The sequence below is a fragment of the Engraulis encrasicolus genome, chromosome 13 (genome assembly GCF_034702125.1).
Source record: "Engraulis encrasicolus isolate BLACKSEA-1 chromosome 13, IST_EnEncr_1.0, whole genome shotgun sequence".
NCBI lineage: Eukaryota > Metazoa > Chordata > Actinopteri > Clupeiformes > Engraulidae > Engraulis > Engraulis encrasicolus.
The window spans coordinates 29,519,869-29,537,662 of NC_085869.1; the positions used below are offsets into that span (position 1 = coordinate 29,519,869).

The window sequence follows — 17,794 nt, forward strand, 5'->3', positions numbered from 1 at the left end:
AGAAAGAATTTCCCCTAGGGGACCAAAATTGGCTCCAATCGGCTTCATCTATCAACACATCTGTACAATGGTCAAAGTCTTTATTCATGGCAGACACTAAACAAGTGACTGACCACTGTAAAATGATCTCTCTCTGTCTGTCTCTCTCTCTCTCTACAGAGAAAGTTTTCACTGTTGTTTTGCGTTGATGTTGTATAGTGATATATCCGCCTCCCCTCTACTTTGCTCACATGCTGTATTGTTTTTCTCACTGCTTCTGTCTACCGCTCTGGTCCATATTTAGCACCACCTTCTCTGGTCAGAGTCTAATGTTTAGCTACAGTATCCATGGCCACTGACAGATTTGACCAGGCCAGGGGCAAAATAAATTGAAATGGCCCACTTTTCAATACAGTATACAATGTAATGGGGTCCCATTTTGGGGGCCCCCTCTCCCTGGGCCTGGGGCAACTTAGCCGTTTGTCCCCCACTGTTGGCTGGCATGAGTGGATCTGTAATGGGTCGACAGGTCTCAATTTCAAATATTTTGTACGTCTAGTACACATGAAGCTTTGACAAATAAAGAATTTCCATATATTTCATGATAATGCCGTTCCAAAACATGTAGAATCACATCCAATCCAATCCATTCTATTGCACTTCTAGACAACTTTACTATTTGAAGTGTAACCAAAAGCAGAACCCATTCAATCAACAGGAAGTATTGACACAGATCTTGTGAATCTCGTGGACAGGCACAAGTTAAAAGGGGAAAAAAAGTACTCATGTCTGGTCATGGTGATGTACTAAAACCCATGTGCTCACTACATGTCAGAAGAATAGGTTCCATCAGAAGAATTAAAACATGGTAGAACTGTGTTTTTCCTTGTTAAATGTCCTGTGCAAGTTCTGTAATGATAAACTTTATAAACATTCAGGTCTTTTTTCATCTAGGGTTTCAGAGCTTCATGATATCCAAATTAAAACTAAAAGCTTTTTTTCAGTTAGCAGTGTTTTTATTCTCACCAAGCAACATCGTAAGCTGGATCAACTAAACAACAACCTATGTGCTCTTGAGTGGTTGTTTGCAATGTTATGCTTGTCATAAAAAGCCTAAGAGGAACTCATGCTCTGAACACAAACAAAACAATGTGTGATAAGAGGGTCTGAAATGGAAAAGTCCCTTCCCTGCTTAGCAATGCAGCATCGGCAGCAACTAAGAGTGAAAATGAATGGAATCGATTGAAAAGACCGCACAACAGACAAAGATGTATCATGTCTACTTATGTGGCCACCACACCCAAAGTTTCAACATGGAAGGACTGTTAAGTGTGTGCGTGTGTGTGTGTGTGTGTGTGTGTGTGTGTGTGTGTGTGTGTGTGTGTGTGTGTGTGTGTGTGTGTGTGTGTGTGTGTGTGTGTGTGTGTTTGTGTGTGTGTGTGTGTCTGAGAGAGTCACTGTGTGCACGCCCATTTTTTACCACATCGCCACCAACTAACCGCCGTTGGCTTTGCAACTGGTTGCTTCCAGCTCACGTGGACCTGATGCTGAGTGTGTGTATCTTCTCCGAACTGCCACGTGCTCACACCTGCAACAATTACACAGAGGAACATACTGCTAGTATGTAGTGCACTACACTGAGGGTGAGAGAGGCTCTGTGTGTGTGTGTGTGTGTGTGTGTGTGTGTGTGTGTGTGTGTGTGTGTGTGTGTGTGTGTGTGTGTGTGTGTGTGTGTGTGTGTGTGTGTGTGTGTGTGTGTGTGTGAGTGAGTGAGTGAGTGAGTGAGTGAGTGAGTGAGTGAGTGAGTGAGTGAGTGAGTGAGTGAGTGAGTGAGTGAGTGAGTGAGTGAGACAGAGACACAGAGACACATCATGTTTGCTATGTAACAGGTGAGCCAAATAGAGTTACTGAACAGTGAGATGACAACACAACAGAGATGGAGACAGAGAATATAGGTGTCTTGTGAAATATCACAAGCCTGTTGTTCACCAACGTACAGGAAACAAGGGAAAGGAAAGAAGAAAAGTCAAGCAAGCGTATGCCACCTCAAGGTGATGAAATATTGTAGGTGTACAGTCCTAAATACGGTACACCTACAAACTTAACAGGGCCCCGTTTGCCTTGCACCAGCATACTGTTGCACACAGGATGCCTCTTTCATCTGCCATACGTGTAGTTAGTGCTTTAATGCGCCGTGTGTTTTGACTATCAGTCATGTGTTGATGCGCAGAAGCTGACGCTCTAAAAAGACGCTCACTTCCTCTGCCCAACGGACCAGAGCATAAAGCAGCTACTGGCTTCCTGACTGTACCTCACAAACGAAAAAACAGTCACAACTGCCAACTTGCACGTGTCAGCACACATGTACCCTGGCTGGTGAGTACACAGTGTTTTTCGGCGGTAAACAAAATCATTTTAGGTCTCTGGTTGAATTATTCCAATTGCATTGCCTTATTCAAGACCTGCACATGTGTAGTTTTACCTGTACGCTTGTTTTATGATCTCAGTCATAGTAATATTGATTCAGTGCTTTTGTTATCAGTAATAAGGATGATGTGTGTTTCTGTGTATGACATGGTTACACAGTTTAGTTTACATCTTTATTGACAAATTATGCCTTAATCTATTTGACATACAGTAGCTGAACTGGTTTTAACAAACAAATCTCTTAGAAGCTTGTTGAGTCGCTGTTGATGTTTTTTGATGGCTTGTTCTACAATAGACCACAATGTAACCTCAGACAATGTGATACATTCTGTGGTTTTTTGACTTTCATACAGTGGCAACTGTGTACCCTATTATTTTCCCACGACTGCCTACTGTCCAGGTTACATACTTGTCATGAGCTCCAACATACATTATCTTCATGGCTAAGATATGCAACCTTTTAAAAACTGCCATTGTGAATGTGACAAATTTGGACATTCAAAAACAACAACAAATGACTACTGGAAGTTTTCTGAAACTGTTGTGGACGAACAGCGCGAGAGGCCCTCGTGTTGCTGTGTGGTCGGTATGACGCAAGTGTGTCGGGTGGGGTGGGGTGGGGTGGGGTGAGGTGGAGAAAGAGAAACACAAGCGTCCTCTGTGTTGTCCTCGCTGCTGCAGCATGGCATGGCATGAGCTGTACATACACGCAGGGCCGCTGACAGCTTTGGCTGGGCCCGGGACAAAGTCAACCGAAATGACCCCCACCTCACCACTCAATACATTCAGTGTAATTGGGACCCAATCCTGGGTACCCCTTCTCCATGGGCCCGTGACAGCTGACCTCTTTGCCCCCCCACCCGACAGCTTCCATGCATGCATAAAAGTGCGCCACTCACTGAATGCTAATGGCTTTGGAGGCTGGGCAGAGTAGAGCGGAGCGGAGCGGAGAGTAGCAGCCCACCATATAGCTCAGCTGACTCCTGGGTTGGTGCTGGTCAAGAGCCCAGCACTGGCATATGTTGTGGAGGGTCAATACATGTCAGTGTTGTTTGCTGTGCTCACCTTCATTTTACCCAAAACAGCAGTTTTATGATTGATTATATTGAGGAAATCGCACTGTATTTGTACATGTTTTGTCCTGCACCTGCAGTATGTTTTGGATGTGCACACTGCTGTCTGTTTATTAATATTGAGGATATAGGCCTACATAATGATTATCCTTTGTTGATCTCCTGAACACTCGTCCGTGCCGTGCCTGCTTACTCCCTTTTAACCGGGACACAAACATCTCTATAGAATTGTACCTTCCGTGGTTTTTCGCAAGTACGGCATACTAAACATGAGAGTGATTTGGCACCTGCTAGATTGTTTACTTCCCAGGTACACTGTGTCCTGTGCTCCGTTACCTCACGTGGCCTCTATAGTATTGTGCCTGTAATGTACAGTATCAGCAGTACTGGAGATGTAGTTTTGCATGTGTCAACTGTGGCTCCAGTCTGACAAACATCACTCGAGTGTTCCGTGCGAGTAGTTGTGATAATCTTCACACATTCACTGATAACGGTCTACTGGCTAACAATCAAAATTTTTGTCAAGTCAACAGAAATCACTTGGCCATGTAAAGACTACAAGAGTGGACCTACCGTAAATCATATTACAAAATTGCCTAGAGTTGTTCAAAAGATTAAAAGAATTGGAATCAAGGAATTCCAAGAGTAATTTTATCAGTTGGGCAAAAAGACATTTTATCAGTTGGGCATTAAGAATCTCCTTGCCTACCACCGGTTCTAGGGGTGCAATGCAAAATACTATATACACCGGGCACTTTTTAATAGGGTTTGTACGGTATTTACCTGGGAGAGGCTGACTGTAGGGTGGCCCTACAGAGGGCAGATTTGACGGGGCCCTAGGCAGTTGCCTCATCTGCCTTTTTGTAAAACTGCCTCTTCTAGCAGCCAACCCTGTTGTCACTTGCAGATGTGTATCTATTGACTGGCAAGACAAGTAATATCTGGTAGCAGATCTAACCAACATCATGTGCAGTACAGCACATCAATCTCAGATGTAGGCCTGAAGAGACTTCAGATCAGACAGCATTACAATTGAACCCAACTGCAGCTGGAAGTTGAAATTAGACAGTTGCTACAGCAGTTCATTTGTGATGCTCTGTGATTTAAGCGTTAGCAAAGTGGGGATGGGGAAATGTGTCAGGGGCTGTGCCTTGGGCTTGCCCAACGTTTCAGACAGATCGTGCCTACGCCCATGAACATCCTGTTTGTCACATGCACCATGCACAAAGAGGGCCAGGGGTAACGATGGAGAAACTGAGACAAGGCATTGAGTTAGAGTTCACATTTGCCAAACCAGAGATGTTTATGGCTGATTATACCATTGTTTTTTAATTGTAAATCATCAGTTATGTACAGTATATTGTTTGAGATGTGGTTACTTGTCTGATGACTCACTATAAGAAGAAAAACTAGCTTACTACTGTCTGGTGTTCTTCACAGTATCACTGTCTGAAAATCAGACAATTATCAATAATGGTATATAAATATATTTCTGCTGTAACATTCTTGTAGCCTACATTCTATTATGACTTCTGGCAACATAGCGTTGCGCTTTTTAAACTATATTGCTTGTGTTATTTGTAGCTAGGTCCTTCATGCCACTTTCTAATGTTTATTTTTAAACATTTTATTACATACATATTATATTATTATTCTTTGATATTGGCCATTTGGTTTTGCATCATTGTTGCTGTATCACAGATACAAGCATGACTATGTCTTTGGAAGGCCTGTGAAACAGCTGCTTGTCACTTCAAACCAGACTTGGTTGCAGGAAACCATTATTCTAAATTACACAATAAAGCGACTTGCCGTACAATGTCCTTTTTGTGAACAACAGTCATGCTGTAGGAAGAAGAATTAAAAAAACCCATTGTCTATTCACCCTACACCCACCAACCCACCACCCTTCTTATGCTCCCCCCTTCTCTCTCTCTCTCTCCATGCAGATTCACTCCTCTCATCATGGCTGGGAACGGCACCAAAATGGACAATGACACCCTGAACCTGTTCACGGACACCACAGCCAGCGCAGTGATCTCCACCATATACATTGTGGTCACCCTGATCAGCCTCCTCAGCAACGGCATGGCCCTGTGGCTTTTGCTCTTCCGCACCTCCCCCAAGACGCCCACCGTTGTCTTCATGATCAACCTCACGCTCTCCGACTTGGTGCTGGGGCTCGTGCTGCCCTTCCAGATCCACTATCTCCTGAACGGCTACAACTGGGTGCTGGGCTCCTGGTCCTGCACGCTGCTCACCACGGTCTTCTACGCCAACATGTACTGCTCCATCCTCACCATGACTGCCATCAGCGTGGACCGCTACCTGGGCATCGTCAAGCCCATGACCTTCCGGGAGATCAGGGAGAAGACCTCGTACGCCGTTGCCCTGTGCGCCCTCATGTGGGTCGTGGTGCTCACCATCCTGCTGCCCCTGGAGCAGGCCGACCTGCTCTATGAGGTTAGTTAGTTCAGTTCAGTTTAGCTTATTAGAAACAATGCGCAATTAAAACATAAATGTTGCCATTGTACCACCAGAGTTAGCTTCAGGCTAATTTATCTGCAAACCCAATCAAGACATGAAAACATGAGTTACATAGTTCTACAGTTGCAGACATGTATGTTATATAGTTAGTAGGACAACGTCATGGCTTATTTGCTACACAGCCTCAACAGGAAATGTACTTACGAAAACGTTTTTGCAAAACTGGCTAAATAGGTACCTAAGAGCACATTTTGAGGAAGGAAATGTCGACCAGATGTGCACATTTTCAATTTATTTGTCCAGAAATTATGAATAGCTACTGGCAGCCTTGACCGTGAGCCAGCCATGACCTTAACCACAACCATCTACTGTTATTTAACACCAGGCAGACATATTGTATTTTATCATGTGATCTTAGTCCTCTCTTTAGTACCCCTTGTGGACATGTTCTGCCTAAAAACGTACTCCGAGGTGGGCTTCAGTGGCTTCCGAAAACGTACTAAATTACAATGAGGTTGGGTAGCATAGGGTTTACTTGATAGGGGCAAATGACATGCAAGAACCCAACAGAAATGTCTATTTATCCCTCCCTGCATTCATACATACATGAATAACATGGTCACATTTGGTCTGGTTACCTCCCAACAACCGGTTACCCAGAGAGAGAACCACAGTGATTGGTAAAAACTCATTTAAAAAGGGATAGAAACATAAATATACGATCAATCACTGTGGGTTCTGACATCTGGATAACCAGTTGTTTTGTGACACCTGCCTTTTCCTCTTCCATATAGGTGAAGGAGCTGGAGATCATGACGTGTTTCGATGTGATCCGCATGGACATAATGCCCTCAGTGTACCACTGGGCAGGGCTCTTTGCTGTCATGTTCCTCTTCCTCTTCCTCATCCCCTTCATCGTCACCATCTTCTGTTACATCAGCATCATCTACAAGCTGGTCAAGGGCAGCAACGGCAACGTCACCCACCAGAAGGGCAAAGTGGTGCGGCTGGCCATCATCGTACTGTTTGTCTTTGTAGTCTGCTTCGCTCCCAATAACTTCCTGTTGATCATCCACCCGGTCAGCAAGCTGTTCTTCGACAAGTCCCTCTATATGGCCTACAAGCTGTCGCTCTCGCTGAGCTGCGTCAACAGCTGCCTGGACCCGTTCATCTTCTACTTCGCCTGCAAGGAGTTCCGGCGGAAGCTGCGCAAGATGCTGCGGCTGCCGTCGCTGAGTAGTGTGGATACGCACATGGCCCTCAAAGAGGACCTGTACTCCATGCGCTCCAACCCAGAGGACGAATTCCTCAGCGGCTACGGCCCTGGAACCACCATACTGAGGCTCAACAGCAACGCCTCCAGCCACCTCTCCAAGTAATAAGAACTTGAAGGTTGAGAGGTTGTTCAACGTGGAGCAAAAGAAAGGCGTCCTTCTTTCTCTTTCTTTGTTTCTCTCTCTCTCCATCTCTGTCTGTCTGCGCGTCTGAACTCCATGCACTCAAACCCAGAGGATGATTTCCTCAGCACCTACGCCCACGAGACCAGACCACCATACAGAGGTTCAACAGCATTGCCATGAGCTCTCCAAATGAGAACTTGCTTGAGGGGTTCCAACCCAGAGGACGACTTCCTCTGCAAAGAGAGCCATACTGAGGTTCAACAGCATTGCCTCCAGACACCTCCCCAAATGAAAAGTTGCTAGAGGGGTTTGTTCGCTCCAACCCCAAGGATGACTGCCTCAGCATGTATGGACGGGAGACCTCCATACTGAGGGTCAACAGCATTGCCTCTTGCTGCCTCTTCAAATAATAAGAACTTGAGGGTTGAGAGTTTGTTAAACGTGGAGCTAAAGAAAGCTACCTTTCTCTATCTTTCTTTGTTGCTCTCTCTCTATCTCCATCTCTGTCTACCTGTCTGTCTATATGTCTGTCTGAACTCCAAATAGTAATAACTTGCCTGCTTGAGAGACTTGATCATGAATGTGGAGCCAAAGAAAGCTGCCCTTCTCTCTCTCTCTCTCTCTCTCTCTCTCTCTCTCTCTCTCTCTCTCTCTCTCTCTCTCTCTCTCTCTCTGTCTCTCTCTCTCTCTAGAGTCAGGCTATGGAGCAAGAGCAAGCACACACAAACACAGCATTAGTCATGCTTAGCCTGAAGCTGCCATTTCCTTCTGTTGCTACAGTTTTGAAACAAGCACCCTGAGCCCACAACAGCACTGCCAGAGCTTGGACAGACAATGTAAACAAAGATGATATTGCATTGTGGGAAGGATATTTTTAATGTGAATTTTACAGACTGCAGAATGATAACAGTGTTGTAAGTGTATTTGCTAGCTGCTTAAAATGAGCTCCCTGACACAGTCAAGGGCATTACTGATCAACACAAATAAGATTGTTACTTTCATACAAAACATCCTCCTCTCTTGAAATATAAACCCAGATGTGTGAATATGTGTACGTTTTGCCCAATTGGCAATTATTACACAATTGTCTGAATGTATGTTTTTTTCTGTGTACTTGCTTTTGTGTACGATGTGTTCTGTATTTATTCTTTCTTTTCATGTGTTCATGTGAAGCTGTAGAAGTGTCTCAGAATGCTGGAATACAATGAGTCATTGGAGACAGCTAAACTTTGCTGTCACCAAGAATTAATTTCAGAGAGCCATGATAAAAAAAAATCTCTTCTGTACGAACTAATATTTTGAGGGGGGAAAATATGAGCAAAGAAGTCACCCACCTCAGTTTGGACCATGGTGTTCACTCAGTGTCTCAAACGTGCACTTTGACTTCAACACCAAAGGACCCACACTCATAGGTCAGTCAGAAAACAATCATAATCCTTCACCCATCATAACCACTTAGGCCGGCCTATAGACCTGTAAGGATGTTCAGAAAAACAAACTTGAAGGTGAGTGGAATGATATTTCATTCTCTTCACTTAGGGCCATCTGCTGTCACTTCACCTTACATTGTGCTCATAGGAGTTGGACAACCAAGTATAATGATGTTGATATGTACGAAATGAACAATGATGAATCATGATGAACGAAACGATCAATGATGACGTTTTTTAAGTGTTTTGCCACTGATACTATGTTAGCATATGTAGGCCTATTGATATTAGCTTTACACATAGCCTATGCTGTCATGACTGTCAAATTGCTGATGTTTTTTTTATTGAATTAAAGAAACGCCATTTGCATAAAATCTGGCTGTGGATTCTTTAATCAAAGACAGTTACTTCCAATCTGTGCTTGTTTTATCATTGGCTATTTTACAAGTTCACAAAAGAGGAAGACTTGCTGTTTTTCTTCCAAGTAACTAGGCCTAGGCTTATATTCTGAGAGTTCCCCTTTACCAAAATGTAAACACTTGTTTTTTCAGTGGTCAGCAAACCAAGTGATGAAAGTATCTTGAAGAGGTCATAAAGAAAGAAAGAAATAGGGAAAGATGGAAAGAAAGGGGGAAGAGAAAATACAGGCAGTTTTCGATACTCATCTTCAGTTTCTTTCAGCATCGTGTGTTTGCGCTGGCCGGTGCAGTGCGAACATGTTCAATTCATTCACGCACTCAACTCCAGAGCCATGCGCATGCGTCACATGCTCCGCCTGCATTTGCTTGCCTGAAATTTCAGATTGCTTTGGCAGGATACATTGATACCAGGTGAGTAAAAATGCCACATTGTATGACTACTAAATGTAAAAGGTAGCCGTTAATAACAATGTAGCACCCTATGAACAACATAGTGCATTTCCCAACTACTTTTCTCTTAGCTTTTGATCCGAAGTTCTGAGGATACAAAAGCGAATCAGCAAGCTAACATGTCTGTTGTTCATTGAGAATAAGCATCACCCTCTAACATTCGAACAACCATCATTCAACGGGAATGTTACAAAGTATTTAGTATGTTGTGTCAAACTCGGGTTATGTCGCTAGTCTCTGCGACTACATCGTGCAGGTCAGGCATGCTTGTCGTCCCCTAGTCGAGAGCACTGGTTAGGCTACTTCACCTGCACAATTGCACTGTAGTCGACAAACTATTGATATTCTACTGTTGAAAGCTCCACTGCATAACTGTCTAATCTACGCTATCGTCTATGCATCGTTCTGCTCTTGTCGGCAGTCAGAACGAGGGCCAAAAGCAAAGCCAAGACCATGGTGCTGAATCCAGTCATCAACAAGTTGGCTGGGAAACTGGTGGTCCTTGCCAGTGCATCTCCAAGAAGACTGGAGATCCTGACGAATGTGGTATGTTGGACACACACACACACACACACACACACACACACACACACACACACACACACACACACACACACACACACACACACACACACACACACACACACACACACACATATACTACTACTACTACTACTACTACTACTAAGCTACCTGTAAATGTAGACTGCTGTTTCATGCTCTATCCAAATCTAACAGATGAGTTGTTGTCTCCTCTGCCACGTTGTGGGCCATTGCAGGGGCTACGGTTCGAAGTGGTGCCATCGTGGTTCAAGGAGACTCTGGACAAGGCGATGTTCAAGGACCCACATGACTACGCTGTGGAGACAGCCAAGCAGAAGGCCCTAGAGGTGGCGATGAGGATGCCATATGTAAGAGCTGCTTCTCATTAGTAGCCTGTCTGTGCAGATGGGCCCCACCGGCGTCAGGCCCGTTCACTCAATACTAAAAAATGACTCAACTAGATCGTCACAACATTGCTATGACATTACAGAGAGCCGTAGCCCCATAGTGCACGCACTTCCACCATTGGAGCGCTGTAATAGAGTTTGAAAAGTTATCTACTTCACTACTATGACAAAACACAGGACTTTTAGTAATGCACTACAACTTGGTCATTGTCATTCTGGTAACAGCAAATTTATAACGGCGTGTCTTAACAGGTGAAGTACATATTAATACTTGGTCTTTGTAATGTTGGTGACAGTAAGGTTATAACATTGGCGCTGCACAACCGGGTTAAGAATCAATCGGTGCTGCTGCCCTAACCTGGCTCTCACCAGATGAATGTGGTTCCGCCTCGCCCCACACAACTCTGTGAGGGGAGCAAAGACAAGCTTTGGGGAAACCACATGATACAGCTTACTGCTGCCCAGCCCTGAAGTTATGTTTCATCTCTGCTTTTTGTGTTCATAGTGGCAACTGTGTGTCGTAAAAAATGCTTTGACATGAGATGACATGTCGTGAAAGATTGAGATGACTGTCATGTTGATTGTTTTTTTTCTCAGAAACATCTGAAAACTCCTGACATTGTCATAGGAGCAGACACTGTTGTGGTAAGCAGATGTATTAGGGAGAGATTCATGATTACGTAGCCTTTCAGAGAAAGTAAATTGATGTGACTGCATTCACTCACTTCATATACTACCTCATTCTAATTTTGTCTCCCAATGTGTCCTATCCTACAGACTGTGGAGGGGCAAATTCTGGAGAAGCCACAGGACAAGCAGGATGCATACAGGATGTTGTCCAGGTGGTTGGACCGCGCTGTACTCTTTTGTATTTTAGGCCTAAATTGTTTGATGAATGATATGGGTTTTAATGACGACTGTGGCTTTGTGTGTCTGTCTTGCAGCCTGAGTGGGAAAGAGCACAGTGTCTTCACAGGAGTCGCTATCGTACTCTGCCAGGAGAAAGAAGGTTGGTACAGTGCTGAAGTTTAACTTTGAAACTTTAAAACATAGTGACACAGGTACTCGTTGAAACCCCAGTCAAAAAGAATACAATATACCCCATATGGTGTTGACAAATAGTGCACATGGGTCAAAGACGTGCAAAATAGCATTGTCATTCAGTGTAACGGATACCTTCTGCTGACTGTAACGGTTAAAAAAAAAAATGTCATTTTTAAATTGTTTTGAAGTGAATGGATGACAGCCGAGGCTTTCATGAATTCACTGGAAAAAAATAAATTAAAAAGAGTCATGTTTTTTACAGTTACAGTCAGCAGAAGGTATCCGTTACACTGAATGACAATTTCATTTTGCACGTGTTTGACCCACATGTATTATGGATCTTATCTCCCTTCACATTGCCACAGATTCTTGAGACATACAGTGTCTGTTTTGAGTATTTTTTTCAACCCACTGTTCTTCATAAAGCCATTATATTGATGATGTGTATCCGTTATTTTTTAATTGTCATGATGCCATATCCTCCCTCTTAATAAAGAGGTGGAACAACCCCCTATTTCTAATACATAGTATTACTTGGTATCATGGCTTTGCCATGTTGTGCTCCCTTTGTTTCTCCCTGTAGACAAAGAGGTGGACTACAGGGTGGTGGACTTCTTTGAGGAGACCAAGGTGAAGTTTGCAGACCTGTCGGAGGACATGCTATGGGAGTACATCAACAGTGGGGAGCCCATGTGAGTATGCCTGGGGAGTCCCAACTCTATATAATAATTATATAGAAATTTTATTTGTTTTCTCCACAGAGGAGAGGTGTCAGTGAAGCACAAGTAAAAGGAGAGGATGGGAGGTTAGATAGGGTGGCGGACCCCTGGGCTGTGTTGCCTTTCACCTACGAACTATTGTCACGCTCACTGCTAAACAACAGCCAATCACCACCAAAGTTTTTGTGTGTTTACACAAACTGTTGTTTTTGTACAGTACGTACAGTCAAACGAAAGCCTTGCTGTAATTGCTTGGGGGGGGGGGGGGTTATTCCAGAAAGAGAGCAGTGATTTACCACAGTTTTAGAAGAGCCCCGAGGCTTTGGTTTTGCCAGGTGTGTAATGTCAGACCCTTCTGTACGAACATTTGGTGCAAATTTCCAATTTATGAAGAAATGAATGGTTGAAGTAGATCCACACTTAATGTTGCTAGGGTCCTTCTAATTTAAGATACTAATTTAAGAGGCTTTTTAGATGTGTTAAAGTGCACTACTAGAGAGTAGCTCAACTATGTTGGTCACTTCACCACATTCCTGGAATGCCCACCAGGTTCCACGTCAGCATCAGCCGTATAGCTTGCGTAACGTACTGTACATCATTCACACAGCAGAGTTGAGAGGGGTGAGAGTGGGGGGACAGCAGATAGCATGCTTAGTTTAAATGGTCATGACATGAACCCATTGACACTGCCCACAAAGTCACACAGCTGATTGACGAAAATCAGGATTACAGAAAGGTTATTCAGTTTATTCATTCATTGGACAAATCTAACGCACATTAACTTAATTTGGTCAAAGTTCATTGCTGACCATTCTTTGTCACTTGTCGCATACTCTAATAATAATTAAAAAAATCAGTCGTATGCATATTTGCACAAACAATATGCTGCAATAACTTGCTATTATCGGTCTGTCTGCCTCTGAATAGGCCACCCAGTCAGACAGGTCACACTTTTTGCAGATTGTGGACTTTTTGGACTCGTGGACTTTGACATAAACATCCATTTCAATGTTTACTCAGATGACGTGACTGGGCAAGCACAGGGTTAATAGGGTCAGGGAATCTATACAACAGGGAATTCTAGACCGATTTTGAAATGGAGGACTAAATCTTTGTAGAATTTACATAAAATGTGAAGCTTAGAAGCCATTAATTTAACACTAGATGTCTGTTAAAGAAAGGGATATTTATGACAATGCGGAGACTCTTTAGAATAGGGTTCACATGTTAGCAAATAATAGATGTCTAATGGCTGGCTGTATAAGTCACTTATAAGACATTTGTTAAAGGCCTACTAGGTCCTTATTACATGTTTATCAATCATGAAGGCCTTAATGACTGTGAACAAGAAATAGTGTTAAAACAATGAATTCCCTTTTAACTACTAATGTGCAAGTTTGTTAGCCCTGAGTTGACACTTTGTTTGTAAAGTTACAAGTCTTATATTATAAGATAGGATTCTTATACAATTCTTCTTTCTCAAAGGTATTATTTTATAATCGTAAACTACTTCCATGTGACCAAAGTGGCTTTCTGTCTGCTGGTCTTAATGCCATTTGCAATGTATGCCTCTGCTTGCTGTCTTTATTTGTGAAAATCATCCTTTCTGACTGTTTTTCCAACTGTAGATACAGCAATACATTGCTCGTTTTTCTAAACTGATGTATGAATCAGCGTTAGCAAAGTGTCAACCAAAATACTTTTTAAGTGATAGGGTTACCAAATAATTATGTTCTACAAAAATTCTAGAAATCTTCTTGCCTACAACAACATATTCCAGGAAAATTACCAATAACGAAGCACTGCACGCAAAGCTACATGCACCTGACAATGACCTTCCTCTTTACATAGATTACATCACTTTAAAAAGAAAGCTGTGTGTGTAGTGTTTATGTACTGTGCTCTACCGTCTGTACTCAATGAACCCTTTCGGCAGCCAAGAAATATTGAGTCTAAATGAGAGAAATTCAGTATGTGGGTTGTCATTGAACACATGAATACTTGCTTTTCTTGTTTAGAGACAGGCTGTGTGTGTGGGTTTTTCAGTACATTTTGAAATTAAGTTTTCCCTTTGTCCTTGTTAGAATCTGGTATTGATTTTCTACACCCTTATTGTACTTTGTAATTAATTGCATGCACTCTTCTTCTTCTTCTTCTTCTTCTTCTTCTTCTTCTTCTTCTTCTTCTTCTTCTTCTTCTTCTTCTTCTTCTTCTTCTTCTTCTTCTTCTTCTTCTTCTTCTTCTTCTTCTTCTTCTTCTTCTTCTTCTTCTTCTTCTTCTTCTTCTTCTTCTTCTTCTTCTTCTTCTTCTTCTGAAGGCTGGTGGTTACTGGATTAAATATGTGTGTCATCAGGGATAAGGCTGGCGGTTGATCAGCGATAAGGCTGGTGGTGGCAGTATTCAGGCGCTGGGCATGATGGTTGTAGTTTTTAAAATGTCTGTATGTGTGTGTGTTGTGTGTTGTTGTTGTGGTCAGGGATAAGGCTGGTGGTTATGGTATCCAGGCGCTGGGCGGCATGCTGGTGGAATATGTGCATGGGGACTTCCTCAACGTAGTGGGGTTCCCACTCAACCACTTCTGCAAGGTTAGACTTTACTATTTTTTAAATGCTTCATATCTCATTACATGGTTATTTACTATACTGTAGGTATATGTGAGCTCGTCATGCACCTGAGCATGTGATTCCTTTGAGTTTACTTAAATGTGTGCTACATAGATATCTCTGCTTAACCACTCTTTGATGAAGGCTTTTAAACTACAGCTTGTCAGCATTTTTATCTTTGTGTGCCCCATGCAAACTAAATGGTCTTTAAATTACTATATATTGCTATTGCTATACTAAATAATACCTTGGCTCGGAGGCAAGTGCTTTTTATTTCATTGTTCAGTACAGCTTTTACAGTAAAGGAATAACTAGATGCAACTCCTCTACCATGAGATACCGCTATAGAGCCCTCAATATTTTTGTCCACGTCTGCCAGGTGCTGGACACCCTCTACAACACCCCGCCTGACAGCCCCACTGACGAGCAGGGTAAGCTCCAGAGGGAGGACTCTGACGAGACCTGGCCGCTGGTCAACAGCCTGTCCAAGTGCGCCGAGAACGGGGAGCTGGAGCCCCTGGAGAAGGGGCAGGGGGATAGCGAGGTGGCGTCTGTGGACGCTGGAGGGGAGGAGGAGGACGCCACCTCTGTAGGCGGAGCCAGTGGCGGGAGTGGCACAGGGGTACAGGTCCAGGAGCAGAACGTGATTGGGCCGGAGGAGGCTGCGTCTGTGTCCGGGTCTGCCTGCAGCTGTAACAGAGAGGATTTCCCCCACAGGATAGTGGACATCATGGACGGCTTCAAGGCCTCTAAGGTATGGTGTGCCACTGAATGCAACTGGTTTTGGAGCGACATTAGCCAATGTAACCGAGGTGTTCCTGCACAGTTCCTGCACAGAAAAAAATGTGAGGTAGTCTGTCACACAGTTGAAGCACACAAGAGGATGGGTGCTGAAATGGGACAACAACCTTGCCTGGGAACTCCCATACTGCCTTTAGTTCTACACAATCCTTTCTTGTGATTAGGTCTGGTGTTAACCAGGCAAACAACAACCCATATTTTAGAGGCAATTGACTTTAGAATTGCTTCATAACAATGAAATACACATTCTGGAATAGTCCAGTCAAAGCTCTGACAGAAAACATTTGAGATGATATGGCATGAGTCAAGAGAGCTATTCACTCCAGACATCCCAGAAACCTTGCTGAAGAAGGGCAGTTTTCTAAAGAAGAGGGAGACAAGATACATCTAGATTGTTTTGCTAATCTGATCTGCAACTACAGGAAAAATGCGACTAATTTAGGATTAAAACCTATTGAATGCAAGGATGTACTGACTTATGCCTTGCTGTCCTATGAATATTTACATCTTATGGCCAATGAAAATATGAAAACTTGTAAATGTTCGGGTTGAATTAGTTAAAGCAGACTCTGGTTGTTCCTTCTTGTGATTTCCGGGAAGATCAGACCATGTTTTATGACCAATTTTGACAGAAATGTAAGAAATTTCAAAGGGTGTACAAACTTTTTCCTGGGACTGTATCTAGTGGGTCCATCTCTGTTGCTCTTTGGAGGACCAACTCCCAAGACTGTTGCGGCTCTACTGTGGCTGCTGTGTTCACATTGTTTTTCTTACTGCTTTACAAACATTTACAAATGCTTCGTTGATGATTTGTTAATTCTTTACAAAGTGCTTGTAAAGCTTTTTGAAGACAGTTATTCTAAAGTGTTACCATTTCATCTTTAGGGTGGGTGCACAATGCGCAACAACAGTGATTTGTGGGAAATCTTATAATCTTATAATGTTGAATTTCATCATTCTGTATCAGTGATGTAATGAGAGAGAGAGAGAGAGAGAGAGAGAGAGAGACTTTATTAATCCCCAAAGGAGAAATAATTGAATGCCAGCCTGTTCCTGTCCTCAAGTTATATCCCTCCACCCCAGCACATAGCAGCATGAAATAAAACACAATAACTTCAGTCAATTTCAACATGAAGTTGTAATGCTCACACTACCCTGGACTTGTCAGTACGTGAGAATTTTTTTTCAGCCTTTTCTGAGATTCTAGTCATGGTTATGCAACATCAGCAGATAACTAGCGAACAGCAAAAATATTTTGGGAAAATATTTGGAGTAGGCCTTTTTAAAATGTAAACAAAAGCTGCCCCCATTAGAATAGCTCAGATCTCAGAAACAGCTGAGCCAAAAGATGCAGCATCACTGGGTACTGACAAGTCAAGGCGTGAACTTCTTGCGTTTGAAGCATTTCACTCCTCTTTTTGAGAAACTTGAGTCAGTTAGGTTGGATGTGGGGATTACTGAGAGATTACATGTTTATTAATTGCTTACAGCGAAAGTCTTTTGGTAACAAAGTCACCTGGGGGATATTCATATTACACGAAGAGCCCTTGGCTTCCTGTTTAGAGAGTTGGGCCCCAAACATGTGCCTCTTCCCCCTTTTTGGTTAGGTAATAATGGTTGCCACTTACTCTTGGTCTTTTCAAATGTTTGCCTGCCCCTTTAGTCTTTGTGTTCTTGTTTGAAGTGTGTCTGTTGGCAATTTTTGTTTGATTCCTCTCTCGTCATCTTTTGTCACCTGTTTGGGTGTGTTTACTCAAGCAACATGTCATATGAATAAAACATATATGTTAATAATAATAATATATATATAATAATACAAATTTGGTTATTGGGCAAAGAAAAACCCAGCAGCTTTCATGATTTCATGCATTGCTGACTCTGATACAGCCATAACCGTTAGAGTTAAGTCAGTATGAGTCAAAAAGGGAATCTTCAAATTAAAACCACAACTAAGAGCTTCATATGATATAATTGTGCTTATATGTGTGTTGCTATTACAAACTGCTATAACG

General features: G+C 42.9%; 2 protein-coding genes across 4 annotated transcripts in view; both read left to right on the top strand.

Annotated features, from left to right (window-relative positions):
* Positions 1 to 1,704: 1,704 nt before the first annotated feature.
* p2ry8 (P2Y receptor family member 8) lies at positions 1,705 to 9,414 on the top strand. The gene is made up of 3 exons (XM_063214554.1): positions 1,705 to 2,355; positions 5,429 to 5,942; positions 6,761 to 9,414. The coding sequence occupies exons 2-3, from the start codon at positions 5,445 to 5,447 to the stop codon at positions 7,343 to 7,345; spliced, it is 1,083 nt and encodes a 360-aa protein (XP_063070624.1). The 5' UTR covers positions 1,705 to 2,355; positions 5,429 to 5,444; the 3' UTR covers positions 7,346 to 9,414.
* A 136-nt stretch (positions 9,415 to 9,550) lies between these two features.
* Positions 9,551 to 17,794, top strand: part of asmtl (acetylserotonin O-methyltransferase-like) — a 28,365-nt gene continuing 20,121 nt past the window's right edge. For 2 of the 3 annotated variants that reach the window (XM_063213614.1, XM_063213616.1), the window contains exons 1-9: positions 9,551 to 9,626; positions 10,087 to 10,211; positions 10,445 to 10,576; positions 11,213 to 11,260; positions 11,393 to 11,457; positions 11,560 to 11,624; positions 12,243 to 12,351; positions 14,855 to 14,963; positions 15,361 to 15,735. In XM_063213614.1, the coding sequence (XP_063069684.1) occupies positions 10,119 to 10,211; positions 10,445 to 10,576; positions 11,213 to 11,260; positions 11,393 to 11,457; positions 11,560 to 11,624; positions 12,243 to 12,351; positions 14,855 to 14,963; positions 15,361 to 15,735 (996 nt within the window). In that variant the 5' untranslated portion in view covers positions 9,551 to 9,626; positions 10,087 to 10,118. The remainder of the gene's footprint in view (positions 9,627 to 10,086; positions 10,212 to 10,444; positions 10,577 to 11,212; positions 11,261 to 11,392; positions 11,458 to 11,559; positions 11,625 to 12,242; positions 12,352 to 14,854; positions 14,964 to 15,360; positions 15,736 to 17,794) is intronic. The other variant, XM_063213615.1, reaches the window with a different exon arrangement.

Bases quoted from the DNA above. Each gene is read 5' to 3' on its own strand.
- p2ry8 (XM_063214554.1), top strand. From the start codon at position 5,445: ATGGCTGGGAACGGCACCAAAATGGACAATGACACCCTGAACCTGTTC. The intron at 5,943-6,760 runs GTTAGTTAGTTC...TCTTCCATATAG, and splicing joins AGGCCGACCTGCTCTATGAG to GTGAAGGAGCTGGAGATCAT.